Below are 27651 nucleotides of genomic sequence, written 5' to 3' on the forward strand. Positions count from 1 at the left end.
AGAAGCCAATTTGATGATTTAAATTTAATTACAGACTGAAAATGTTTTCAGTGACTTAACTTTAAAAGCAGGCCTGACTACAGAATGTGAATAAAACAATTATGTGGTACTGTTAATTACTAAGTTGCTATATACCATATAATAGGACTGAGTATAGCTAATATTTAGCTTGTCTCTTTTTGGACTGCTTTTCATATTTTATGAACTAAGGAAATTTATCCTTTTAATTGCTTCTTTGTATAGCACTCAAAAGGGCTGGGCATTTAGCATAAACTAGAGCATTTTCATGTGTTTGTGAAAGTGTATAAACTGAAAGTGTTTTGATTTCCCAGTCTTCCAAAGGCCTATTTATTTGTTGATATGTTATGTTGATATTTTAACTGTTATAATTTCAGCAGTTGAGTTCAGTGAACATTTCTTGAGGACTGCCTACTTCTTTTTTTTAATTTTTTTTTTAACGTTTATTTATTTTTGAGACAGAGAGAGACAGAGCATGAATGGGGGAGGGTCAGAGAGAGGGAGACACAGAATCTGAAACAGGCTCCAGGCTCTGAGCTGTCAGCACAGAGCCCGACACGGGCTCGAACTCACGGACCGCGAGATCATGACCTGAGCTGAAGTCGGCTGCTTAACCAACTGAGCCACCCAGGCGCCCCAAGGACTGCCTACTTCTAAGCACAGGGTGGTAAGAAGAATAAACTTACGCCTGAAAAAACTAGTGGTTGGTGGTGAGTCCTCATAAGATTTACTTCATCTGAAAGGAAATCATCCGAAAGCTACTATCTTGGAAATTTTTGAGGAAAAAAATACCTGTGTCAAAAAAAAAAAAAATAAGTAAATAAAAAAATAAAAATACCTGAGTTGTGTCAGTTTGTTTGGATAGAAGAAATTGATATTAAAAGTCTTTTTTTAAAAAGAATGATTACCTAATACTTTTTTTTTTTTTTAACCTTTCTGATAGTTGTTTTTTATACGTTTCTTAGTTTTTACCTGAAGCATCTCTTTAGTCTTCTGGAAAATGTCCTACATAGCATACTAGCCTTGAAACTATCAAAAATAAATGTTCATTGTAAAATAAATCCGGTATCTTTGTGCTAGCAACGCTTTATAAGACTATAAGTCATGATGCATTACTTTATCTTTTTTACATCAGGCATTTTGCAGTTCATTGGTGTAGTTGAGGATGATGCATTTTGATATGTATCAAGTTAATATTTTCAAATCAGCGGTCTCTACTACCATCAGGTGATAGTAGTTTTTGTAATTTCAATATGTACATACGAAAGTGTGTATGAAAAAAATCTAAAGTGATAATAAATATGTTTAATAGCCATCATCTTGTGGTTTTTTCAGTGTATATACAGAGAAATAAAATACATGAAGTTAAAGTAGTTACCCAAATAAATCGTGATACATTATTCTCTTCCTCAGTTTTACAGGTGATGACTTGCTTTTTTTTTTTTTTTTAAACTTTTTTTTTTTTTTTTTTTGGGACAGAGAGAGACAGAGCATGAACGGGGGAGGGGCAGAGAGAGAGGGAGACACAGAATCGGAAACAGGCTCCAGGCTCTGAGCCATCAGCCCAGAGCCTGACGCGGGGCTCGAACCCACGGACCGCGAGATGGTGACCTGGCTGAAGTCGGACGCTTTAACCGACTGCGCCACCCAGGCGCCCCTGATGACTTGCTTTTAAATGATAAATGTTGGGGCACTTGGCTGACTCAGTCAGTACAGCCTGCAACTCTTGGTCTCAGGGTTGAGAATTCAAGCCCCATGTGTGGTATGGAGTTTACCTAAGATAAAAAACTAGGGGCGCCTGGGTGGCTCAGTCAGTTAAGCCTCCGACTTGGTTTCAGCTCAGGTCATGATCTCATGGTTCGTGAGTTCAAGCCTTGTGCTGTGCTCTGTGCTGACAGTGTGAAGCCTGCTTGGGATTCTCTTTCTCTGCCCGTCCCCTGTTTGTGCTCATGCTCGCTGTCTCTCTCTCAAAATAAATAAACTTAAAGCCATATTATTCATATAATTGATTCATAAAATATAATTCTTTTAAGTTCTGTTGTTTAAAAATGAATGTGTCACTAGTCTCAGAAACTGAAAAATGCCAGTGCAAATTGTATGTGATAAGTGATACATGATTATAGCATTAAAGTTTCTTTAAAAAGGATTTTCAGGGCACCTAGGTGGCTCAGTTGGTTAAGCATCTGCCCCTTGATTTCATCTCAGGTCATGATCTTACGGTTCTTGGGGTCAAGCCCCGAGTTCGGCTCTGTGCTGACAGCATGGAGCCTGCTTGGGATTCTCAGTTTCCCTCTCTCTCTGCCCCTCCCCCTGCTTGTGTGCTCCCTCTGTCTCTCAAAAATAAACTTAGAAAAAAAAAAGGTACTAAAAAATTTTTTTTCAACTTTAATACAAAGTAATTCATGTAATAACTAAAATGCAATGGAACAGGTTTTTAGATTCTTACTGATGGCTGAAGAACAAGTGCCTCAGAGAAAAAAAATTACAAGTGTCTTTATATGAGAAAAATTTAGGCTGTCTTTCAAAACAGAGTCCAATCCTTTTTTCCAATGATTGAAAGGTAAGATTAGCTTTGGTTAGTTCAGTGGATCAAAGTATTAAATCACCTTAAAAAATAAACCTCAGAGATATAAAATAGAAAGAAATGTAAGGTCAGGGTCTTAAATAGACAAGAATCTTGTTTAGGTCAAATACTAAGTAGACATTGCCCCCCTGAGAACAATAAATTACTTTAGAGAGCTTGAATTTTATCTATTTGTGATGTCATTAATGTCTGATGAAGTATTTTGTTTAGCTCAAGAGAATGAAAAGCAGTTCAAAAACTTCATGTTTTCCCCTTTGAGCTTGATTTATTCAAGGAATACCAAACCTAAATCTAAGCATTACTGCCTGTAAATGATATGCACTCAGGATTAATGATCACTTCCTCCATACTCTGTCATCTGACCTGACACACATTCCTCACAAGCAGATCATGTATTGTGGTAGGAGAACCATACCTCCCAAGTCACAAAACCCACTTACGTCGGTTGTGTGTTGAGAGAAAAAAAATTATCTATCTATCTACATTTAAAGAGCTTATGATAGAAAATCCCTGGCAGAAAGAGATTGCAACCATCTCCAATCAGATTTTACTCCATGTTCCCCAGCCTCCGATGTTGCCATTTTGTCAAGAGCATGCTATGAAGGCGCACACGTGAGTTACGTCTTTCCACAGTGTCAGCTTGATTCAATCATAAAGCAAAGCTAATCATAATTATAAAGCAGATTCAGAATTCAAAACTCAATGACATTTCACCATGTGATTAACTTGGTTTCTTTCACAGCACACAGAGCAGAGCATGACAAAGGCACACAACAAACAAGAGAGGAGGAAACGATCCCAACACAAAGTCAGTTTGTGGGCATACAGTTGAGATAAGGCCTTGGTCCAGTTCAGGTCAGCTCTTGGCACCTACTTATGTTCAAGCGGTGAAGGGGCTCATTTTTGTTCAGGTATCAATTGGCCAGGGCCTTCGGTGACTGCCTTCTTTAAGTGGTCAGACCAGAGGGGTCATGTCTGAAGAGCAGGACAGTTTGTTGCAAACCCCTCCCCCCTTTTAAAGGAATTTAATGGGTCTTGGGCCCTGCGACCTCCTCTGCTTCTGCTTGTTAACAGTTTTGGGGTGTCAGTTGTTGCTTGTCCTGGCAATATCTTGTAGCTGCAATACCCTTTACTGTTTGTGTTACTGCTTGACACAGACCCCTGCTTGACATGAGTAACTCCATCTTGCTGTCTACACTCTTCTACCCTCTGTCACTTACAGAGTTCTCCTGGCCTAAATATGACTTCTTTTCTCTATTGATCCAAGACTGGCCAAAAATGAATTTAGGAAATCAAAGGGGAAAAGAAATTAACAAAAGTTTAGATCTGAATTAATTCACAAAGCACAGATTTCTTATTCTAAGATGACAACATAATTTCAGTAACAAAACTTTTCTGTCCTCACCTTGATTTGTCACAACCATATTTATTATCTTTTTAAAAAAGATTTTGGGGGCACCTCGGTGGCTCAGTTGGTTAAGCGTCCGACTTCAGCTCAGGTCATGATCTCACGGGTCTGTGGGTTCAAGCCCTGCGTCAGGCTCTGTGCTAACATCTCAGAGCCTGGAGTTTGCTTCAGATTCCGTGTCTCCCTCTCTCTCTGCCCCTCCCCGCCTCACACTCTGTCTGTCTCTGAAAAATGAGTAAGCCTTAAAAAAAAATTGTTTTTTTAAATATTTATTTTGAGAGAGCACACGTGCAAGGTAGGGAGGAGCAGAGAGAAGGAGAGAGAATCCCAAGCAGGCCGGAAGCTGACAATGCAGAGCCCAATGTGGGGCTCAGTCTCACCACCTCGAGATCGTGACCTGAGCCGAAATCAAGAGTTGATGCTCGACAGCCAGAGCCACCCAGGTGCCCCTGAAATGGAATTCTGATATGGGTGGGGAGATACTTGAATTAGGTATCCTGGGAATTCAGAATGGGGTAGGTGCATCATTCCGATGACGATGAGCACTGTAATTTTAAAGACAATAACTCTGGAGCTGAATGTCATGTATATGCTGAGGACAATCTTAATAGCAAAGACAGCAATCACCCAGAAAAGTGAGAAAGCTACTGTACTGCCTAAAAAGAAAAGCTGTCTGACATCTTTCCTGTTTTCAGCAGGTTCAGCTGTACTTCTGTTTACTTTTTATCTGTGAGATTCTTCTGTATTCTTCTATTTCTTTCTTAAGCTAGTATGAGTGCATTCCATATTACCCATATTATCAAATACCACTAAGGTATAGTTTAATCCCATTTGTGATTTTTAAAGCCATAGAAAGCTAGGAGCCTACAATCACACTACTATAACATAATGAAGAATATTGATCTCAAATCAACATCCATTCCAGACATTTATTGTTAATGTAAGGAAATAGTCCAGAGTAGGACCAGAATAGATGTCTAAAAGTATTCACCACAGTATTTTATCCAATATTAGGGGAAAGATTGCCTTGTATATTTAAAATATACAATGATTTTAATGGCTGCAAAATATAAAGAGTTTTTAGTAGGAAAATGGTGATGCTATGTCCTGGAAAAGAACCCAAATCGATTTATATGTAAAATTGATGGCAACTATATAAAGATGTATAGGATTATGAGTTTTTTCTGCTTTTTATAATTTGAACTTTACAATATTCCCCTCTCCCTCCGCCCCTCCCCCCAAGGAAAAGGGAGGAAATTCACCTCCCAAATCTGCATTTAGATCCCAAGTAACTTGAGATTCATACTCCCTTAGAATTAAAAAAAAATTTTTTTAAGTCAGCTGAGGTTTGTGGTGGAGAAATATTTTTTTTAAAGATTCCAGGACAAACATTTCTTCCCATTTTGTAAAGGCATTTGTGTTCTTTAAGCTGGGTTTGGTGTTGGAGGGCTGTAGACTTTAGGGGCAGGGGTACTTGACCAACTCGTTTAGGATCAACAAATCAGCCAGAACTCCTAACACAGTGCTTAGCACGCATAGTAAGCACTCAATATTGAGTTGTTGAATGTCTGAATGCAGCTCTTCTGTCACTTCCTGTGAATGATAAAAGATGTGTGGTTATGTGATCCTAGTTCAATGCATTGATAACTTGAATGTACATATGAATTGTGGAGGCCACTTTTAGGCAAAGGCTTGAGCAATGGGAACCTGAGCAAGGTAAAAGGGCCCACAGTGAACACAGAGCTGAATACAAACAGGCTCATTAAGTGACCCACCTCAAAATAGCCGTTGGCCCTAATGGGCTACTAACAGCCAGGCACAGTTTCCAAGATTGCCAAAAAAGAAAATCCCATATGTCCCCTTACTCTATGTAACTGTGCCCCTCACCACTGCCTCCTGGCAGACAGTCTCTCCTTTGCTGTCCTGCCTGCTGCTCCCTTGCAGTGTATTCACTAAACTTCTCTTTTGTTCTCCCTGGGCGAATTCTTTCACTTCTATCACCGTCCGGGCTGCTGGGTTGCCCAACCGAAATCACCTTAGGGATCATGTTAGAATACAGGTTCTAATTGAGTAGGTGTAAGGCAGGTACTGAGATCCTTTCTTTCCGAACATGTTCCTAGGTGATGCCACTACTGCTCTGGAGATATTTGAGTTGCAAGAATCAAATTGTATTTTTATCCTAAGTAAAAATAGATGCAGCGGGACACGTGGGTGGCTAGTTGGCTCCGACTTCGGCTCAGGTGATGATCTCGCGGTTGGTGAGTTAGAGCCCCACGTTGGGCTCTGTGCTGACAGCCCAGAGCCTGGAGCCTGCTTCGGATTCTGTGTCTCCCTCTCTGCCCCTCCCCTAGCTCACTCGCTCTTTAAAAAATAAACATAAAAAAAAAAAAATAGATGCAGTGAATACCCCAGAGTAGAAGTCCAACTTGAGGAATGCTGATGTGGAGGACAAAGGCAAAAAAGAAAAAACAAAAACAAAAACTTACAACTTACAGCCCATTGACAAGTACTTGAGACAGCCAGAGTGATCTTCCTCTAGAAGCTCAACTCCCTTGATGTTCATACTTTGCTAGAGGCAAAAGGCAACCTTAGCTTGTAAGTCTTCTTTAACATGCAAAAATCCCTTTGGAAACTTACTTTACCTCTACCCCCTCCCCCCAATATAATTTGTTAGCAATCATCCTCTAAACATATGGTCCACTGATATACATCTGAAGAGTCTCATGACTAAGGTTTTACTAGACAGTAAATGACCCCTCAAGGTCCTGGAAACCTTGTTTCCAAATTCCTTAGAGACTTACCCTATCCCTAACCCCCTCCCAACTTTGAAGTATATAATCAGTCACTCCACAACCCCAGTGCAACTCTTTCTGCCCAAGTGTCCTGTCCCCATGCTGTAATAAAACCACATTTTTTTTTGCATCGAAGATGTCCCAAGAATTTTTTCTTGACCATTCGCTCCTGAACCCCAACATTTCACCTGAATGCCATGGTAGTTAAATTGTGTTATGGGACAGTATTACCAAGTGGAAAAATAGTTGTAAAGCTGTACCGTTGTTACAGCAAGTACTCGGTGCCGAGGAAGAGACAAGCCACACACACTCGGGGAATTAGAAAAGACTGTTGTGCACTGGTGCTGGCCCAGCGGAGTCACCTCCAAAGGCTGAGCCCCGAACCTTGGCATCGGCCTCCTTTTATGGCTGGGATGGTAGGGGGTTGAGAGGCAAGAGAAAAAGGGGAGGGGGCCCTTATCATTGGTGCCATCTGGGCAGTTGGTGGACACAGGAGGCAAACAAGATTACAGAAATTGAAAGTATGCGAGGGGACTATCCATCCGCAGGCATCTGGCTGGCCCCTTTTAGCTTGTTTTTACTAGCTTTTCTTCTCACCTCAAATCTTCAGTTTTTAGGTAAATCACCGGACATATTTTGAGTATAATTACGCTGTATTTCATAGCTGAAGGCAATTTTGCAAAAATTGTTAACTATCTGAAATGGCAAAGCCAGTAACTATGCAGCCAGGTTCATATTAAGTTGTAGTCATGGTATTTTGGGGAGAAGCCAGAACTCTAAAATTGATTTTCAAATAAGGATAGTTGTGTGCAGATGTACAACATGAGAAAACGGTGCCAATTTTGGGTGAAGATTGAGAAATTTTCAGAGATCATTTTTTTCTTCTCTCCTCATGCTTGAACTATTTTTCTAGGCATATCATTAAATTGGGCAATACTAAAGTTGATTGCTTTCCAATAGAAGGTCTAAGAGAAAGAAACCTACTGGAAAATTACAAGTGGAATCTTGTTAAAACATGGCTGAATGAGATTTAAAACTTGGCCTTTGTGTAAAAGAAATCCTGCTATTGTGGCCAGTAAATTTCCTAAAGCAATTTCCATGTCTCTTTATTTAATCCTTATCAAATAACTCCATTGACCACTCAGCCTACAAAAATTTCCACTTCTTTGGAATCCATCATTTTTAGGGACAATGTTTTAGAATTATATTCACCTAAATTCTATGTTGCAGCAACAAAAAAATTAAGATTATATTTATATTTGTTGCCCAAACCTGTTTTCTTGCTCCAGTGGTTTTTCCCCAGTGTTAATGCTACTCTTAGAAATGTCAGGGGGGTGTCTGGGTGGTTCAGTTGGTTGAGCATCTGACTCTTGATTTTGGCTCAGCCCATGATCCTAGGGTCATGGGATTGAGCCCTGCGTTGGACTCGTCACTGAGTGTGGAGTCTGCTTGGGATTCTCTCTTTCTTTCCCTCTCCCCATCTCATGCTCTCTCTAAAATTAAAAGAGGAAAGAAAGAAAGAGAGAAAGAAAGAAAGAAAGAAAGAGAAAGAGGAAGGAAGGAAGGAAAAGAAAAAGAAACAAAAAGAAAAGAGAAAAGAAAAAAAAGAAAAGGAAAGAAGGGACATCAGGGCACCAGTGCTCATGAGCTCAGAGAAAAAGGCCATGCTAGGACACAGCAAAAAGTCGCCATCTGCAAGCCAAAGAGGGAGACTTCAGGAAAAACCCAACCCGCCAACACCTTGATTTTGGACGTCCAGCCTCCAGAACTAAGAGAAAATAAGTTTTTGTTGTTTAAGCCACCTGTTGTGATGGCCTGAACAGCTAACACAGCATCATATATGAGTTTCCCAAGCAAAGTAAGTGGAAAATCAGATCATGTGGCCTGGAAACCTTGCCAGATGACTCAGAGTGGCCCTGGTCATGAGGAAGAAGTGAGTGACAAAGATGTTTGTGAAGAGTTTGATTGAAATTGTTTCAGAAAATAAGCATGAAAAAAAAACAATGTTTAAATTTTTTTTTAATGTTTATTTATTTTGAGAGAGACCGAGCATGAGAGGGGGAGCAGGGAGAAGGAGAGGAAGAGAATCCCAAGAAGGTTCCACGCTCAGCACAGAACCAGATGCAGGGCTGAATCTCACCACCATGAGATCATGACCTGAGCTGAAATCAAGAGTCAAGACACTTAACTGACTGAGCCATCCAGGCGCCCACCCCAAAATTTTTTTAAATACTAAAAGCTAATGTTTAGCTATTTCATTTATATCCCTTTAAGTATCTTGAGTTTGCCAAAAAAAACCTTTGTTTTCGTGAGTTTTCATTGGGGGAAATGGAAGATTACCTTGTAAGTAGAATTTGTGCAAATATGGTTTCATTTTCAGATTAGAATGAAGTATAGCTCTAATATGAAGAAATATGTAGTATGGATGCTCAGTCCAATTAATTTTGGAAATAAAATTACATTATTGTGTATAGAATTTACTTTATTAAAGTGAATTTTAAACAAATGCTGTTCGGATAAGTTTGGTGGGTGTTGATCCTGTAGATACCTAGTCTGAGTAACTTATTTGTTTAAATAATACATCAAATTAGAACCCTCTCCTTTATCCCATGCTCTGGCAAGAGGTGGCCATTGTTTACTGGTTCATAGAAAATGCTGGTATTCATTGAGGTCAAATGGAGATGTCCAGTGATGTCTTCCCATTTCTTTTTCTTTCTGGTGTTCTTTTTTTCTTCAGAATCTATGTGGGCATTTCTCATCCTAACGAGTTATAGGTTGTCTCAAATTATGCATTTTCTTGAAATGTTTATGTAGAAAAAAAATCTGTCTATTCCTGAGTTCCTCAGTGAAGATATCACACTACTGAGAAAGGACTTCACTTTGAACTGGGACATGCTCCAAGGTGGAGATACACGAAGCAGTGATTATGAAACAGGAACACTTAACAGAAATTTTCTAGGCTAGTTATTTCTATGACAGAACTGACAAAATGCATGCATAGACCCTCTTCTTTAAAATTTCCCTACCAGAGAAATTCCCCGCCAAATCAGAAGCCATTGTATCAATCTAAAGAGCTTTGCTTCAGAGAGGTGAAACCTCATGAACCATAAGACACAAACAAAAATAGAAATACTATTATTGCCTTGCATTAAAATAAACATGCATTTCAATAAATATTGAAAAATAGGTAATAGGCTATAAAGTGAAGCATCAATTTTGGCCAAAGCAGGGATTTAGGTGCATGTATGTTCCATGCAGGTGATCTTTAGGTGCTTCCCAATTCCACCTAGTCCCAGAGAATATAGTGACGTGCACATAAAGGGCATCATTCATGTGAATAAGCACCTAGGGTCTAAAAGAGGTTGACTACAGGGTGCCCACAATGCTGGCAGTGTGCTTTTCCAGGGAATCCCGGTAACAACTATCCCCAGTTGCTACAGGTGTCCAATTCCTGCAGCACCGTGTATAATTCTGTGGACACAATAGATGGTTATTAAGTGCAGATTAAACCAGTAAGTGTCTTGTCAGTGTCGTTTTGGAAAGCTGGAGAAGAGTGGGTAGTGGGAACTTTAATTTCATCATAACCTTAAATTACTCTCATCGTACAGGTATTTCTGTGGTACATACAGAAGAATGTGAAATGTATAGAGTTACAGGCGTTTATGAGAAAATAGACCAGTATATTAAATTGAATAAAATATATGCTGCTGGAAAAATTATCCTGGAGTATTTATCAATGGCATGTGTGTCGATCCTCATGCTCACATAGCTGCTTCTCTGACTTTTCCTCTGGGGGGAGCTCCTCTCTGAGGCCAAGGTCAGCTGCACCATCATCTTGTCCGGCTTCTCTCCATTCTCCGGCGTGTAGTTGCCCAGGTCGTTAACCTCCCCGTCGCTGTAGCTGCCATCCAGCATGACCCCACGTGGCTGGGGTATTCCACAGGTGCAGGGAAGCTGTGAACACAGCAAACACACACTGGGATGCCAGCTCAGCTTCATCTCTCGGAAGCCCTTCACAAGAAACTGCAATAGTGGACGGGGTTGCCGTTTCTAGTTTCTTTTATTCCCAGTTAGGGGCAGGGCGTGGGAAAATAATGGTGGTGACACTGTAGTCGTTCTAAAAGAACAGGTATCCGTTTTTGTTTGAAGTCTACAAAGCAACTCTTAGGAAACATCACGTTGCATCAGAGACCGATGAGAATGTTCATGATCAGATAATTGCCCTGTTCTCCATGAGATCATAAACGGATGTAAGCCCTGATAAAAATGTTTTCTGGTAATGTTATGTGTGTGTGATGTGATGAGGTGGGGATTGAAAGGTGTAGCATTGTGGAGAAACTTCACTCTTATTTAGTTCTGGTTTTCTGGAGGAGATAACCATGGGACCGCGGACAGGGGGAAGAAAGGAAAGCCAGGCGAGAGGGAAGATGATCGGGAAAATGATGGGAGATGCACAAGATCACATATGAAAGGAAAGTTCCCAGAATGGAGGATGTACCTCCCTGGAAGGTTTTTTATCACACCTCTGTGTTCACAAATAATTGTTTCACAGTGTTGAATTGTCATCGATTTTTAGCACTAAACACTGAACACCACCAAGATTAAAGGGCCTATGTCTTAGTTAACTTGGCTTAGCTCCTGGTGTATAGTAGGTGCTAAATAAATTTTTGAGTGACTGAAATATGTAGCCCAGGGTAAAATTAGCACTGTGTTAACATATTATTTTGTTTGATCTCCACACCAATCGGTGGAGAAGGTTGAGGATGGGATGTCACTACCCACTTCTACAGAGAAGGTCTGACCTCACAGTCCATAGCCGGACCAGACTCTATCCCTGAGCGCTTTCTTTACTCATGGTAAGGTCACCTTCTCCCGGAGCTTCCGCTCCTTCCGCTCCTGCACCGTGGTCAGGTAGTTGACGGCTGCGTACTCCAGCACCGAGAGGAACACGAACACAAAGCTGACCCAGAGGTAGATGTCCACCGCCTTGATGTAGGACACGCGGGGCATGGAGGCGTTCACGCCCGTGATGATGGTGGACATGGTCAGCACGGTGGTGATACCTGCACACAGAGCGAGAAAAAAGCCCGTGTTTGTCTTTCACCAAACACACTGGGTGGCTTCATGCCTCTGTTCTTTGTCCTTTCTGCTCCTTGGGCCTAGAATATCTCCATCCCTGCCTCTCTGTCCCTGCCCCCTACTCGTCTTTCAAGATGTAGCTTTTATGAAGCTTCTCTTACTCCTCCACTGCCCCCTGCTCACCCTTTCCTCACTCCATATACGAACATATTCATTAGAGCAAAAGTATCACTTTGTCCTTCTGTGGAGCGCCCGCCCCAGATATTTGGGCAGCAAGATGTGAATTTCCATTCAATTGTTTAAAACAGAGTTTATATATATGAGCAGGTATATATGTGTTTCTTGTAACTCTTTCTCCAAAAGGGAAACAAGAGCGCAAGGTATATTTTAGTATTTGTGTCCTTGTTGCTGGTCTTGCAGTCCTGGGCCCATATAATCAGCCATCAGGGCAATTATGGCACCCACCCCCGTGCTGGACCCGGCTGCCCGTTCAGCAATGTTGACCTGAGGACTCAGAGGTCAATTTTGCCAAGAATGATGTTAACCTCATTTAATGGGGATTAGATTTTGAAAACTAGAATGTTTGTTTATTTAGCGCAGTAACTATTCAAGCGATAGAACAACTGTTAAAGGACAGGGCATTTGTCAATGGTATTTGCCTGGGATTTCAAATTAAGCTCAGAATGTTTGCTTGGCAAACACCAAATCACAGGGGACTGGGGTCACCTTAAGGGCCAACTCCAAATCAGTGTCACTAAAATCTGAGGGGAGGGGTCACCCTCTCCCTTGAAGCCTCTGAATCATCTGAACAATGGGGGTGTGTGTGACTGAGTGGGTGAAATATTTAAAAATGGGGAAGAGAGTCGATAGCAAGTACCTATCCATGAAATGCTTACACAATAGGGATTTTCAGACCTGAGTATGTATAAGAATTACCAGGAGACTGTTCAAAATGTAGGTTCCTAGTCCTTTCTCAGAGATTCTGATGCTATACACATGGAAGAGATCCAGGATTCTTCATTGTTTGTTTTGTTTTAAAAATTTTTTTTAAATGTTTATTTATTTTTGAGAGAGAGAGAGAGAGAGAGTGAGTGCAAGTGGAGGAGGGGCAGAGAGAAAGGGAGACACAGAAACCGAAGCAGGCTCCAGGCTCTGAGCTGTCAGCACAGAGCCCTACGATAACGCGGGGACTCAAACCCACTGACTGTGAGTCGAAGTCAGACCGAGCCGAAGTCGGACATTTAACAGACTGAGTCCCCCAGGTGCCCCAGGATTCTTCACTGTTAACAGATCCCCCCAGGGATTCCGTTGCAAAGATCCCTTGGGCCACCTTTTGAGAAGCCCTGTTAGAGAACATTTCTTATGCAGGTGAGCAGAGAAAGCACCCACACAACGGGACCACTGACCCCAGAACATGGTTCTAAGAAGACTGAAAGTGGGTTATTTACATTAGCACTTGTGGGGACCTGGAAACAGTTCTTTTGCCACATAGGTTCTTAAGAATGGCATTTTACTTGTGAATCAATAACCCGGTTTTTCCAAGTTACAATGCTAACAGGGGTTTACAATCAATTTGAAATGAATTGTTTTTATCTGGAAGAAATGGCTTGTATTTTCAGATGCCTGGAATGTGCACTTGAGATGTTCCTTACCTAAAGGGACTCTGGCGGGCACAGCTCTGCGGTCGATCCAGAAGGACACCCAGGACAGCATGACCATAAGGGTGGCAGGAAAGTAAGTTTGGAGCAAGAAGAAGAAGATGTGGCGTCGCAAAGTGAAGTTAATGTACAGACGGTTGTACCAGCCTGGGGGACACAGGAGGAAAAGATAGCACACACCATAGCCACTCAGCAACTTCACACAACACATTTTATCTGGGGAATCGTAAACGCCTTAGACACTTCCCTGGAACCTTGCCATACCTTTATAAATTGGGAGGGAGGAAAAAAAACATGGAATAGAGTGATTATATGACAACCTGAACCACATGGGTGAGTCCCTCTCAAGAAATCCTTGGCCCCTGTCTTCTACATAAATGGAGCCCCTTGAGACGGCCATTTAAGGCTTATTACTCATCCTTTGGGACAGAGCCCAGCAAAGTCACTGTCACTTGATTACTTGGAAATGCAGACTCTCAGCCCCACACCAGATCTATTGAACCAGAATCTCTTTTCAACAATACTCCCCACATGATTTATACGCACAATAAAGCTTGGGAAACATTTATTTAAACAAGCCCCTTTGGATTTCTTTATAGAGGAAAATGTTTCAAAGTTAAAATACCCAGCTAACCATAACATTACATTTCAGAACAGCGAAAGGTCACCGGCTCAGCTGTGCTTTAGCTCTCCCCTCGTGTTCTCTACAAGGAAAAAATATGAATGGAGGAGTTCTAACGAACAGGAGAAAGAGGAAGGAAAAGGAGAAGGCAGGATAAATGGGAGACGACGAGGACTGAGAATAAAATGGAGACTTGGCGACATTAACTTGAAAACTTGGTATCCTAGACAATTATAATGCAATAGTGATCATTGTAAAACAGTCCCAGAAAGCGAGTGTAGAGGTGCTATGGACTGAATGGGTCCCCGCCAGATTTGTATGTTGAAACCTAATCCTCTGTGTGATGGTATTTGGAGGTGGGGCCTTTGGAGGTGATTACATCATTAGTGGGATTAGTGCCCTTATAAAAGAGACCCCAGATCATTCCCTTGTGCCTTCCCCCATATGAGGACACAGGGAGAAGGTGGCTGTCTATAAACTAGGAAGTTTATAGACATCAGACACTGAATCCGCCAGCATCTTGATCTTGGACTTCCCAGACTCTAGAACTGTGAGAAGTAAATCTCTGTTGTTTAGAAGCCACCCAGTCTATGGAATTTTGTTATAGCAGCCCGAACAGACTAAGACAAGAGGAAATGTTAGAATGCTAAGGTGAAGTGGAGATCCCCTGAAAAATCAAGACTCCTGAGTGATGTATACAGAAGACGAGATGTGCTGCATTGCCATGTGTTGGAAATAAAACAGTGCCTCTGTTGCAGGTTATAAAGACTTAAAAGGTTGCACTTCTTTGTGCAGTCATGCGATGTTTTTGGCAATAGAAGCTTCATAAAGATTTGAACAAGATCATCCTGAAAGATGATTAGTCAAGACAGAGGCAAAGGTTGGAGAAAGCTGTTCCCCTCAGCTGCCCAGAGGAAGACCACAGAGCAAGCCCTCAGGCAACCAGAGGGGGTGAGGCCACCCCGACCTGAGCACTGAGGCTCACAAGGTCTTAAGGAGGACCTATGCAAGCAGTATGGTTAAGAGAGGACTGTTTGGGGGGTGGGGATGGGGCGGAAAAAAAGAGAGAGAGAGAGAATTGGTTGAATGGAGCAGAGAGAATGGAAATCAACAGGCCTAAAATTGAACTGTTTGTTGTCTATAAAGGAAGGGGCCCTGGAGATCCTATCAGGGGTGAGATGCCAGCTGCTAAACTGGCAAAGTAATTGGCTCAAACAAACCTCCTCCCATAGCTTCTGTTTGAGTCTTTACTAATATTTCCTAGGTTATCACTTCCAATGCTTTGGTGGTATCTGAAAGTCACCTTCCCCAGTGTTTGCCATGCTGATTTAGGGATTTCCACCTTTGGCTTCAAATCCAAGCACACAAGCTCTGCTCGCTTGACAACCAAGCCCCCACTCCCTGCCCCCCACCCCCACCCCTACCTGTGCTGCTATAGAAGGCCAGCTTAGTGGTGGTGTGGAATTCTTGGATGAGGAACTGTGAGAGTGAGATCCGCTCATCTGTCTTCAAGGAGTCGTTGCCTTTTTTCCAGTACAGCATGAGGTCATCCTCTGTATAGGCATCTGAAAGGATGGGAGACAGCATCAGGCACGGCCGGCAGCCGTGGGAGGACAGGCCTGCCTCTGGGGCTCCGTGGAAGCAGCTCCAGACCTCCCACACGGACGACTGGGATTGTAGTGAGAGAGTCTGAATAAACAAACCACAGTCTAAACAAAGCAAAACAAAATCCACATTAATTCTCCCCAGTCTTCCAGAAGTCATCAGAGCAAAGCTGTCAAGCCTAAATGCTCATAATGCCTGCAAAAGTGCTCACTTCACAATTCAGCCTGCCATTTATTAGGTTAAAACAAATGAAGTTGTGGGGTGCCTGGATGGCTCAGGCGGGTAAGCATCAGACTTCGGCTACCCTCCTCTCTCTCTCTGTCTCTCAGACGAATATTAAAAGAAAAAATGAAGTTGCTATGCTTGTAGATCAGAAATGGATAAATGGCTGCAGTATCGCATATGGTTCAGCCTTACAAGCCCAGGCTAATTTAGCCCTTTCTTTTCTCCTTTCAAAGTGTAGGAATGCATCCATTGACGGCGAACCTATTGCAATACTCTCAGGTAATAAGGGGTGCATTCTAGCAGGAAAGGAGCCACAAAGTGATGGCAGCAGGACACAAGACCCTTTTCTGCAGGCCTCCTCTTGCTCTTCCTACCCAGGGAAAAATCCAAGTGATTCTCCATAAGGATCACTCCCTCTGGTGCTCCCACCTTAGGTGAGCCCACATCTTACTCTGGTTGAACAAACCTACCTGCGGCCTGGACAGAGCTGAGGTAAAACCTCACAGTTGCCGGTCCAGTCTGCTCATGTGTTAGACAGTTCTTGCTGGAGCTCCCTGACGCCCTATTTCCTTCCTCTGTTTTCTTCTATTTCTTACCCTTGACCTGCGTGATAGTTGGTGTCATGTATCCCCTCCACTTGGCTAGGCTACAGTACCGTTATTCAATCAAACACGAATCTAGGTGTTGCTCGGAAGATGCTTTGTGGATGTGACACCTACCACCAGTTCACTTTAAGTAAAGGAGATGATCCGGGATAATCTGAGTTGGCCTGATCCAATCAATGGAAAAGCCTTAAGATCAGACCTGAGGTTTCCCCAAGAAGAAGAAATTCTGCCCTTCCTGCCTCCACGGGCAGGATCAGGTCCCACCCGAGGGTTCCCAGCCACCCTTCCTGACAGCTTGTCCTGCAGATGTCAGACTTGCCAAGCCAACCCCCAGGCTCGAGTAAGCCAATTCCTTGACACTAAATATCTCTTACTATGTATCTCTGATATTCTGCTTCTCTGTGGTACCCTGACTGATGCAACCTGGAAAAAGCTACATTCCTGACGGAGCCGCCTGGGTGTGGTAGGGAAAACAAGGTTCTGGAGTCAGTGAGTTTAGTCCGTCTTAGCACTATGTCCTCAGGCAAGTTACACCCCTCCTACCCGTAACAGAGATAATAGTAACCTTCTCACAGGATCTGGTGAGGATTACATGACAGCAGGTGGCAAGTCACTGTGCAGTGCGTAGTGATTTCCTTGGTCCTAGGATTTATTATTCCCTTTTCCCACATTCAGTGCCCTATGGAGCTGTCTATCTGGCCCCTGCTATGTGGGGGGGTCAACATCCCTGCCCTCCTCAGCCCCAGATGACTGGAGCCAGGGCACCCCTGAACCATTGCCACAGTGCAGGTAGGCTTACAAAGGTGTCCTGGGCCAAAGAGATTCCTCACTTAGGCTTGGCCACCAGCCAGGAAGGGCCAGTGGGCAGGTGCTTGGTTGGAGCAGAGCAGCTGGAATTATGGGGGAGTCCAGACTGCACCCACCAGAGGAAGCGTTTGGGCAAAGACTGAAAAACAGAGCAGTCGTGTAGAGAGCTGGAAATGCAAGCGGTTAGTCCTTGATGCTGCCTCAGCCTTGCCCTTCCTGGGGCCTGGCTTTGAACCTGTCCAGGACTTTGTGTGCAAGTGTCCCGATGCCCCTCAGTTGTGCCTGAGAGTCTCAAGCACGACGTGCGCTCGCCTGGGCAGTTCCCTCTGACGATTGTTGCCAAACTTGTTTTTGTCAAGAAATCTTTTCTTCCACAGAAATCTCATTCAGAGGAACAATTAAACAGGTCAAAAATGAGCTCTCGGGATGGACGGTGTATAGAAACAGCTACAGGAGATCCGCATTTGCTGAGCCCTCTACCGCCCTCCCCAGCTCAGGTTCCATAGAACCAAGTTTAAAACCATGGGAACAGAAGGTTTTAGTTTCAAACTTATGCCTGATTTTCAAAACGACTCTGGACTTAGGTTTAATATCTTAAAAAGTCATTTGAGGAGCATGTGGATGGCTCAGTCAGTTGGGCACCAGATTCTCGATTTTGGCTCAAGTCCTGATCTCACGATTCGTGAGATTAAGCCCCGAGTCGGGCTCTGCACTTCTCTCTCCTTCTCTCTCTGCCCCTCCCCCACTCACATTTCCTCTCTCTCTCTCTCTCTCTCTCACACACACACACACACACGTACAATAAACAAACTTTTAAAAAGATACATAAATAATTGAAAAATCACTTGAAAAGCACAGCCAGGAAGGAGGAGCACATGCTGTTCGTGCTACTGACAGTTCTCGGTGTTTGCGATTACTCGCGGTTTGTGTGCTAATGTCCAGGACAGTCTACTCACAACTTTCAATTTCAAGTGAGCATGTTTGCGTGTCCAGGGGAAATCGGCTGAAGTCCATGTTGCACATTGCAGTCACTGTTACCCTGCAAACCAAAAGACAAAAATCCAAATTTTCAGAGGCTGCAAAATACAAGTACAAAATGATCAAACAGAAAAGACCTCTGTTTCCTTCCCATGTAACTGCCTCCTTATAATTGATAAGCAAGGTGTCAAGACTTAGGTAAGTAGCCTGCGTATAATAAAGTCATTGGAGTACTCCGGTTTTTATGTTTAACTCCAGCGTCAGGGTGAGGCCAACAGGGTGTCTATCACTGTAAATTCTATCACATTGAAGCATATTAACAAAGCAATGGCCTCTATCAATATAAACGTGTGAAATAAAAATTCATGTGATATTGTTTCCTAAAAGAAATCATAGGAGCATATATTGTTCTCTTGTTGATAAATTCCATTTTTTTCTGTTCATTTGTCGATTTTATCAATATCCAATATTTGTATACAATGTATCAGGAATAATATTAATGAGGGGCACCTGGGTGGCTCATTTGGTTAAGCATCTGACTCTTGATTTGGGCTCAGGTCATGATCTCATGGTTCATGGGTTCAAGCCTTGCATCGGACTCTTCCCTGACAACGCGGAGCCTGCTTGGGATTCTCTCTCTCTCTCTCTCTCTCTCTCTCTCTCTCTCTGCCCCTGCCCTGCTTGCGTGCTCTCTCTCTCTCAAAATGAATAGAAAAAAACATTTTCTAAAAAAAGAAGCAGCAGCTAGCTATTCAAAGCCAAAAAAGCAAAACTGCAGGTGTGAGTGGTCAAATGATTTGCCTTTCTGCCCAGGCTTCAGGTGTAAAAGGACCTACAGGAAGAGGCACAGCCTGAGGGCTGGGAGGGCCTTACCGGAGACTGTAGAGCACTTTCCCATCGGGCTGGACCCGCAACATGACATTGTCCGTGGTGGTGTCGTGGATGAAGGAGCGCTTGGAGTGCACGAAAAACATGTCGGGGACCCAGATCTTCTTCACCAGACGGCCGTCAAACGTCATGCTGAGGTTGTTGGTGCTCGGGAAGGACAGCCTTTCGTCCTTCCAGTAGTGCCTCAGGTAGAGGGTCATCGTGAAGTCCTGGAGGGGAAGGGCAGAGAGGAGAACCCCACACACTGAACCCACTAGGTGTCAGCAGGACACTGTGCACCCCATGGAGCCGTCAGCGGCTGAGAATGCAACAGCAGAGTAGAGGTCTTGCTTCCAGTCCCCGGGGTTTGCTACAGTAGGAGGGGGACTGCAGGGGAGGGACACAGCAAGAGACCGCTAGCAGAACCCGTGTCCCTGAGACCCACCCCATCCCCTGCCAAGTGCCTCCACACTGACAAGGTGCTACTGTCAGCGCTTGTGACCCTCAACATACTGGGGCGAGTGGGGGGCTGGGCGGGACCAGCTAAGCACCCCAGTTCCTTGGCCCCTCAGCTGGGATAACCGTGAGGCGTGTTCTCTGTTGACTCCTGGAGTACCCCCAGTGGGACTGAGATTCCCAGTAGTAACTGGCTTGAGGCTCAGGTCTATGTGCTTCCTCCCCACCCTCATCTCACCTCCCCCCACTCTCTTCTCAATTTTCCTGGGATCACCTCTCAACTTGTGCTAGAATGCTTCTCTCAAGTCTGCTTTTTGGAGAACCCAAACTAAGCTAAGGCTGTAAAAAGTCCTGTAAGTCGAGGAGTTGTAGAACATTCTATTTTTCCACCTAAACTCATTAAAAAGGAAAAAAAGGGACACTTTTCAGCAATTCATCTGCATTTCCACAGCCAGATATAGGATCTACAGTTGTGGGATATCTGGCAGCTTCAACCGCGGACCCTACGGTTTATGTTTGAGAGCCTTTGCCCAGAGAACCATCCCGATGGCAAAAGGCACGGGAGGGAGATCGGCTTTGTCACCTGGCTCTGCTTCGTTCCAATTGGGTGGTTTTTGGCAAGTGTCTTAACCTTCCTGAGCCACCTATAAAATGAGTGTGGGCATTCCCGTAGCCAGAGAGTTGTGAGACCCAGTGAATTCGGGTGTGTGGACCTCCTGGCCCAGCATAGGCCCTGTGTGAATCCACCTGCTACAGCCCTAGAAAAAGAAGCACTTTACCATGTCGACCTCTGAGATGCTGTCCAAGCTCTCCACCTGCACATCCACACCCACAGGAATGGCTGGACCTGCAAATGGGGCATGGCAAGAGCATTTATTCTTTCTATTTGAATTTTCACTATAGAAAAGACAGGCATAGGAGCATTTCCCCCCCTGGAGCCCCAGTTTCCTCAGTTTCCTGTCAGACTTGAAGGTTTGGTGTCCCCACATTTCAAGCTCAAACGAAGCCAGAAATCAAAGGGTTGGATCATAGGCTGCCTCCCTGGAATATTCCAACAAAGGTTTAAAAAAAAGAAGTTTTGGGGCATATGGGTGGCTCACTTGGTTAAGCATCTAACTTCAGCTAGAGTCATGATCTTGTGGTTTGTGAGTTTGAACCCCATATTGGGCTCTACGCTGACAGTGCAGAGCCTGCTTGGGATTCTCTCTCCCTCTCCCTCATTCTCTCCCCCGCCCCCACTTGTGCTCTCTTTCTCTCTCTCTCTCTCAAAAATAAGTAAATATTTTTTAAAAAGTTTTCTTTATCTGAATCATTCAGGTGATTCTGAGATGATGAGGTTAATATAAAGCTTTCTTCTTTGGTTGCACATACTTATCTAAAGATACAATGAAGACCTAGCTCAAAGCTGAGTCTAATCTAAGGAGTTACTCCTTAGCATGGGGTTATCCACTTTATTTTTCATATTTGCCTCCTGATTTTGCAGCCTCTTGTGTCACGGAAGCCAGTGTCTCTGTCTGGCCGTGAGAAAGGCTCTACCTGGTTAATAGGCACCCAGAACCAAAGCCACATTCAGGTCATTGGCCAAGCCCACACATCTGTACCTTTGCCACAGGATGGGGTAGCTTCCAAGGGCAACATGATGCAATAGGGTGGCCTTTGGCATTTCTAAGCCATGAAATCTTACTATCCATAAAGAGAAGGAGAAGTAGATTGCTGCCCCTTTTCCTCCCTGCTTTCAGGCATGGGGGGCAGGCATGGGGCAGACTCAGATTATCATGGATTGAGGTAGGTTTGGATCTAACAGCAGCAGGTTACAGATTAAATAAAGACTCCCTTCTAGAATCTGTTTATTCTTTGGGTCGAGGTGGCTAGAAGAAATAAAAACATGGGGATGGTTTCTAAAATAAATTTTTTTTTAATTTTTTTTTCAACGCTTTTTATTTATTTTTGGGACAGAGAGAGACAGAGCATGAACGGGGGAGGGGCAGAGACAGAGGGAGACACAGAATCAGAAACAGGCTCCAGGCTCCGAGCCATCAGCCCAGAGCCTGACGCGGGGCTCGAACACACGGACCGCGAGATCGTGACCTGGCTGAAGTCGGACGCTTAACCGACTGCGCCACCCAGGCGCCCCTAAAATAAATTTTTTATTGCAGGAAGAAACCCATGTAGATGAAAACCCTATTTGACACTGAGCAGGCTGAAATCTGGCAGCTGCAGGCTAAGCTTCAAAGTGCCATGACATCCCTCTGCTCTAGATCATTATTTTCTCAAGCTATTTTCATTTAATTAAATCCAGCAGACCACACTCTGCCCTCAGATACACACCCCTCGTTCCATCTGCCAGCTCCCGGATGAGAATGAATTTAGTCCAAGGTTGTGGTTTCAGAGTATTTTCAGGAGGCAGCTTTGGGATGTAGCAGCCCCATCTTCCCCTTGTCCTTCCCGCAGCCAGCTGCTGGCCTCACTGATCCCAAGCCTTCCTTATCAGGAGTAGTGGCCTGAGGACTGCTCAGGTAGCCTACCCTCGACGTCGGCCAACAGGCACCTTCTGAGAATGTGTTTAGCAGGGCCCACAATGGGGCTGGGCAGGGGTGATGCTCAGAAGACACTGTGGGTTCCATCTTGGCCACCAAGCACGACAGAGATGGACCTGACCAGGGGAGAGCAAAGCTGGGTGGCCCCTTGCTTCGGTTCATACCCAGGCATAGGTGAACAGACCCGAAAAGAGAAGACAACCATGGCGAGTTGTGGCTCATACCTCCAAAGCCAGGCCTCATGCTGAAATCGTGGTCGTCTATCCTCAGAAGCTGTTCTGATTTTGTCAGTGGCGACTTGGTGATATCGGGACTTCGTTTCAGAATTGGGCTGCCAAGAGGGGAGAAATGGGTTGAGCACATATTCCAATCAAAGCGGATAAAAAAATTTCTTGCATTCAGATGTGATCCTGACAGGTTTGATGGGATGTGTGATTTCTTCTTTTAAGCTATTGGATATCTTCTTTCCCTCTCTCCAGCTGAGAGAGGGAACTGACCCAGAAGGTCCAAGACAGTAGTTTAGAATCATAACTAAATCATAGAATGATTTTAATGTGTAGCTAATGCTGATAACTGCTGGTCCTGGCCTTACTAAGAAGTCTATCTCCCTCCAAAGCACCATGGCCATTCCGGGAGGGTTTGAGCTAGAGGGGAGAGGAAGTGGGTGTGGGCAGAGCTTGGTACCCTTGGCTTCTGTTGGCCCATTCTGTGGAAAGAGGATGGATTTGCCCTTGGAAAGTCCACCATCCTTATTCCATCAGAGGCAGCTTCTTGTTCTGCTACTGGATTACACCTAGGGCCATTTTTATTTATTTTTATGTTTTCTAAATAGGTAATGCATTTACGGGGTTGGACAATTTTAGAAACGGAAATGCAGTGAAAAGTTTCCCTCCCATCTCTGCCTCTACCACATTTCTCCCATCCCCAGGTATCTCTCTGAATGATTTCTTCTTTGCAAGGTTTCTTGTAGGTACAAGTAAATACAAATATATGTCCTTAGTTCTCCCCTTTTTATTTTATTTTTTTTTATTAAAAAAAATTTTTTTAACGTTTATTTATTTTTGAGACAGAGCATGAACGGGGGAGGGTCAGAGAGAGGGAGACACAGAATCCAAAACAGGCTCCAGGCTCTGAGCTGTCAGCACAGAGCCCGATGCGGGGCTCAAACTCACGGACCGCGAGATCATGACCTAAGCTGAAGTCGGCCACTTAACCGACTGAGCCAACCAGGCGCCCCAGTTCTCCCCTTTTTAAAACCCAAAGTTAAAACTCTCCTACTTTTTCTTTTTTTCTTTATTTAACTATTCTTTGGATTATTTTCCATATCTAATTATCCCAAGCCTCTTGTTCTGTTTTGTACTACATAGCATCCATTACATGGATGCACTGTAATTCACATGACCGTCCTCAATTGGTAGATATTTGAATTGTTTCTAGTTTTCTGCTATTATAGGCAATGCTTCAATGGCCTTGAATAGTCTTCATTCAGCCATCAACACCATCTCTGGAATCCACAGAAATAACTGACTACCTTCCTTGCTCCTCCTTAGGCTAACACCAGTCATGTGTTCTCTTCAGGGTGCCATCACACACACCTTTCCCCTGGATGCAGTGGTTCCCAAACTGTGGCATGCATCAGTATCTCTTGGAAGGCTTCTTCAAACCTAGGTTCCTGAAACTCCTTTTTCTTCTGATGTTTCTGATTCAGTACGTCTGGGCTGAGGCTCAAGAATTTGCACCTCTAAGAAGCTCCCGGATGCCCCTGATGTCCCTGATCTGGAGACAACACTTTAAGAGCCACTGCCCTGGCTCATCTTATTCTCAATATATATGGTTTCCTCCTTTTTAACTATGTCCACCTTTAAGTCCTTTGCCATCTTCTTTCCTGAAGAAAACTTCATCATTGTGGGAAGAAAAAAAATGTGGCGGGGAGACAGAAAACCAGGGCTCTGACCTTCACTCTGACGCTGTCTGCGTGGTGCCTTTAGGCAACTTGTTTCCTGAGACTCAGTTTCCTTATCTGATAGAAGGTAAGCTCTGTGACCTGACAAGGGGTGTGAGGAATAAATGAGATAATGTGTGTGCAAGTACTCTTCAAACTCTAAAAGGTACACAAATGGAAGAAGTCATTGTCATTATGGAGCTGGTAAGGAAGTTTCCTTCCAAAGTAAGGGAATTAATGTGCTCACAGCAAAGGAAGCACTTCCAGGAAAGAATTTGAACTAGTGAACCAGGACCAAGCTACGCTGCTTATGGATGTAAGGGAGGAAGAAGCTAGGGACTTCAAGAGGAGGAAAGCTGGTCCCCGTCGCCTCCCTCATCCTCTCTCTCACCCAGCTGAAGCCAGGAGCCCTGCCATTTTTCCTTTCCAGTTTTCCTTTCCTCTGGTCCCCCACCTTCTGCCTCCAGCAAATGGACCAGGGGTGGGGACTGCTTCTGAAAATCACCACAGGTGACGTGTGAGGAAGAGACATCTTTAGAATGGTGTGCATGTGTTGATGGCCATGCTTGCCTTGTCTGCCGGCATCTTTGTGTGCTTCTGTCTCTGTGTATGATGAACATTAAAAACAAAGGCATGCTAGAGACAGTCTAGGTACTCAAATCAACAAAGTACTCCTCACCCTTCAGATCTACTGCCAATATTGTCAGAATAAAATATGAACGAAAAAAACAAAACTATGACGCTTCACTGCATTAATTTAGCCTTTTGCTGAGCATTTTCCCAGTACTCACAGGAGCAGGGATTTGGAGGATTAATTACTTAGACTGGTCTGAGGAGATCTGACTTAAAAACCTCTCCCCCCTCGGTTTACCAGAAGGTAAACCTCTCCCCCTTGGGTAGATCAGAAATTGATGCCACTCTTTACTTGAATCTACCACGAAACCGTTACTACAGAGAGTAACACATTGCCAGGTGGACTGTATCACTTGGGCATCCTTGCCGTCTGGCTTGTGGACTCAGCCACATGGGCACTGGCAGGAGATGACAGAGCAGGGCATTTGTTCCTCAATCTCTTCCTGCTTCAATGCCAGGGACTAGCAATGTCTGTGTTGCTCTGTAATTACAGATAATCACAGTATCTTCAATAATTTCCAATAATACTATTTCCCCTCCAGGCCTGTGGGTAGTCATGGCTTCCTTCTGTTCCTAGTCCTGGTTGGTTCTCTGAACCTTGGCCACAGCTCTGCGAGTAGCCCCTTTGTTCAATTATTGTTTAAGCCCTTTTGAGTGCACTGCTGTTTTCTGCCAGGACTCGAATGATGCACACACATCGGGACTGATGCATAGGGAGTATGTCATCTGTAGCAAAGTGGAACAGAGGCAGGAGCTCGGCAGGAGTGGGTCCCAAGAGTGGGTCCCAGGCATAGGGAAAAGCTAAGATTGGAGGGAGGGCTGCTCCTTGGGCTACAGGCCATCACAAGTGATGGTCGGCAGGGACAGGATGAGACCACAGGCCACCAAAGGCAGAGTCTTATCTTTAGCACCTTGTACAGTGCTGGGTTCCTGTGGGCTCTCAACGCATGTTAACTGAAGGAAGGAAATGGCCCCCTAGATGGGCATCTGAAAAGGGAAGCAGGAGGAACTGAAAGAAGGGCTCAGAATGGAAATTGAGCTCGACCCAGTTCTTTCTTTGGCTTTGGGCCAGCCTGAAACAGAACTGGGCTCTGAGACGCCACTGCCTTTCCCATCGTGAAGCCTAGATTCTAGCCTAGAAAAGACTGATAAACAAGATTCTTAAAGTCTTTTGCATTGATGTTTAATATTTTTAAATAACATTTTTACCCTTATGTGCCCATGTTTTAAAAATTATAAAATAAAGGAGAAAATAAAAACCATTCAAAAATAATCTTTGCCAGGGCGCCTGGGTGGCTCATCAGTTGAGTACTGGACTCCTGATTTTGAGAGGTCATGGTCAGGTCATGATCCCACAGTTTCATGAGTTCGAGCCCCACATTGGGTTCTGTGTCGACAGCGTGGAACCTACTTGAAACTCTCCCTCTCTCTCTGCCCTTCCACTGCTTACACTCTCTCTTTTTCTCAAAAATGAATAACAAATAAATAAAAGAAAGAAATAATCTTTGCCATCTGTATATACCCTCATCCTTTGAAAGGATAAAGAGAGAAAAAGAGGAGATACTGTAACTTGCTTTTAAACTCAAGTTGCAATATATCATGAAATCTTCTACATGGCATTGGCATCTTTTTACCAGCCAGAAGTATGATTATTCATTTTTTTAAAAGTAGGCTCCACACCCAATGTGGGGCTTGAATTCACAATCTCCAGATCAACAGTCACACACTCTACTGACTGAGCCAGCCAGGCACCCCTGATTATTAATCTTGAAACGAAGTATGACACACAGAAAATAATAGGAATAACCAACAGTGCTTGAGTACTTACTGTCAGGTACTATGCTAACTTACATTACATGTATTATCTAGGGTTAGTCCTCATAACCTTGAGGTAGGCTTTATCATTATTCCCATTTTATACATGAGGAAACTAAGACACAGAGGGTCTGAGTAACTTGCTAAAGTGATGGATCCAGGAGTCAAATCCAGAGGGTCTGGCTCCAAGGGTTGGAAATAAGGTCAATACAGTGTCTTGTTGGAAGATTTGGCTCTGATTGCCTGGAATTTGGGTTAGATGTAAAAGGTCTAAGCTTATCTTTCCCTCGCATAAGAGCTAGCATGGACTCAGTGCAAAATCGATGCCCACACATTTATTGAATGAGCCTCTGGGAAGTTATGGAGAAAGCACAGACATGTCCCAAGTTATGATGATATAGGATAACATTTGAAACAGCTTTGGGGGCAGTAAAGTTTTGGGCTGTACATTTTTTGAACACCCATGTTCATCCGATCCTTTTGGACAGAATGAAAGGTTCTGACCTATGGTACATCCTGACATTTCCTTCTTATAGTTCCTAGTCAGCTCGTGTGTGGATGGTGTTTTCCCAAAGCACACCTCAGAACTCTCTCAGAGGTTAGGTAGAGCAGGGTTGGGAATCCATGATGAGCAAGGGGTCTGCTGGACGTCTCCCTCATTTGGCTAAGAGCAGAGCACCTGATAAGTTATACTTCACTTTGCTGATGAGGTCACCTGTGAGAAGATAGAGAACTTAATTTTGACAAGGAAGGAATCCTTTCAACTAGCTAATGGAAACACTCTTGTTTTCGTGGCACGTGTAATAGCCACGTATACATAAAGGCTCTTTCTCCGCCTCAGCTCCCCCCACTTCTGTCCCCCACAGTTGCTGGTTACACCTCTATGCCTTTGCTCCTGCTGTCCCATCTGTCTGGAAGTTCCTTGCCTCCATTCTTCATACTCCTTACCTAGACAATGCCTTGTGTTCCCAGATCAAGTATTACCTCTTCCTGGAAGAATTCCTAGGTTTCCATCCTTCC

General features: G+C 43.9%; 1 protein-coding gene across 2 annotated transcripts in view; it reads right to left on the minus strand.

The window, feature by feature from the left end:
• Nucleotides 1–9266: 9266 nt before the first annotated feature.
• GABRR1 (gamma-aminobutyric acid type A receptor subunit rho1) overlaps nucleotides 9267–27651 on the minus strand; it is a 37923-nt gene continuing 19538 nt past the window's right edge. For both annotated transcript variants that reach the window (XM_045057833.1, XM_003986368.4), the window contains exons 2-9: nucleotides 22466–22572; nucleotides 20484–20551; nucleotides 19255–19478; nucleotides 18360–18442; nucleotides 15586–15726; nucleotides 13534–13686; nucleotides 11669–11865; nucleotides 9267–10756 (exon numbers count right to left, since the gene is read on the minus strand). In XM_045057833.1, the coding sequence (XP_044913768.1) occupies nucleotides 10463–10756; nucleotides 11669–11865; nucleotides 13534–13686; nucleotides 15586–15726; nucleotides 18360–18442; nucleotides 19255–19478; nucleotides 20484–20551; nucleotides 22466–22572 (1267 nt within the window). In that variant the 3' untranslated portion in view covers nucleotides 9267–10462. The remainder of the gene's footprint in view (nucleotides 10757–11668; nucleotides 11866–13533; nucleotides 13687–15585; nucleotides 15727–18359; nucleotides 18443–19254; nucleotides 19479–20483; nucleotides 20552–22465; nucleotides 22573–27651) is intronic.

This window comes from Felis catus, chromosome B2 (assembly GCF_018350175.1).
Source record: "Felis catus isolate Fca126 chromosome B2, F.catus_Fca126_mat1.0, whole genome shotgun sequence".
Classification (NCBI taxonomy): domain Eukaryota; kingdom Metazoa; phylum Chordata; class Mammalia; order Carnivora; family Felidae; genus Felis; species Felis catus.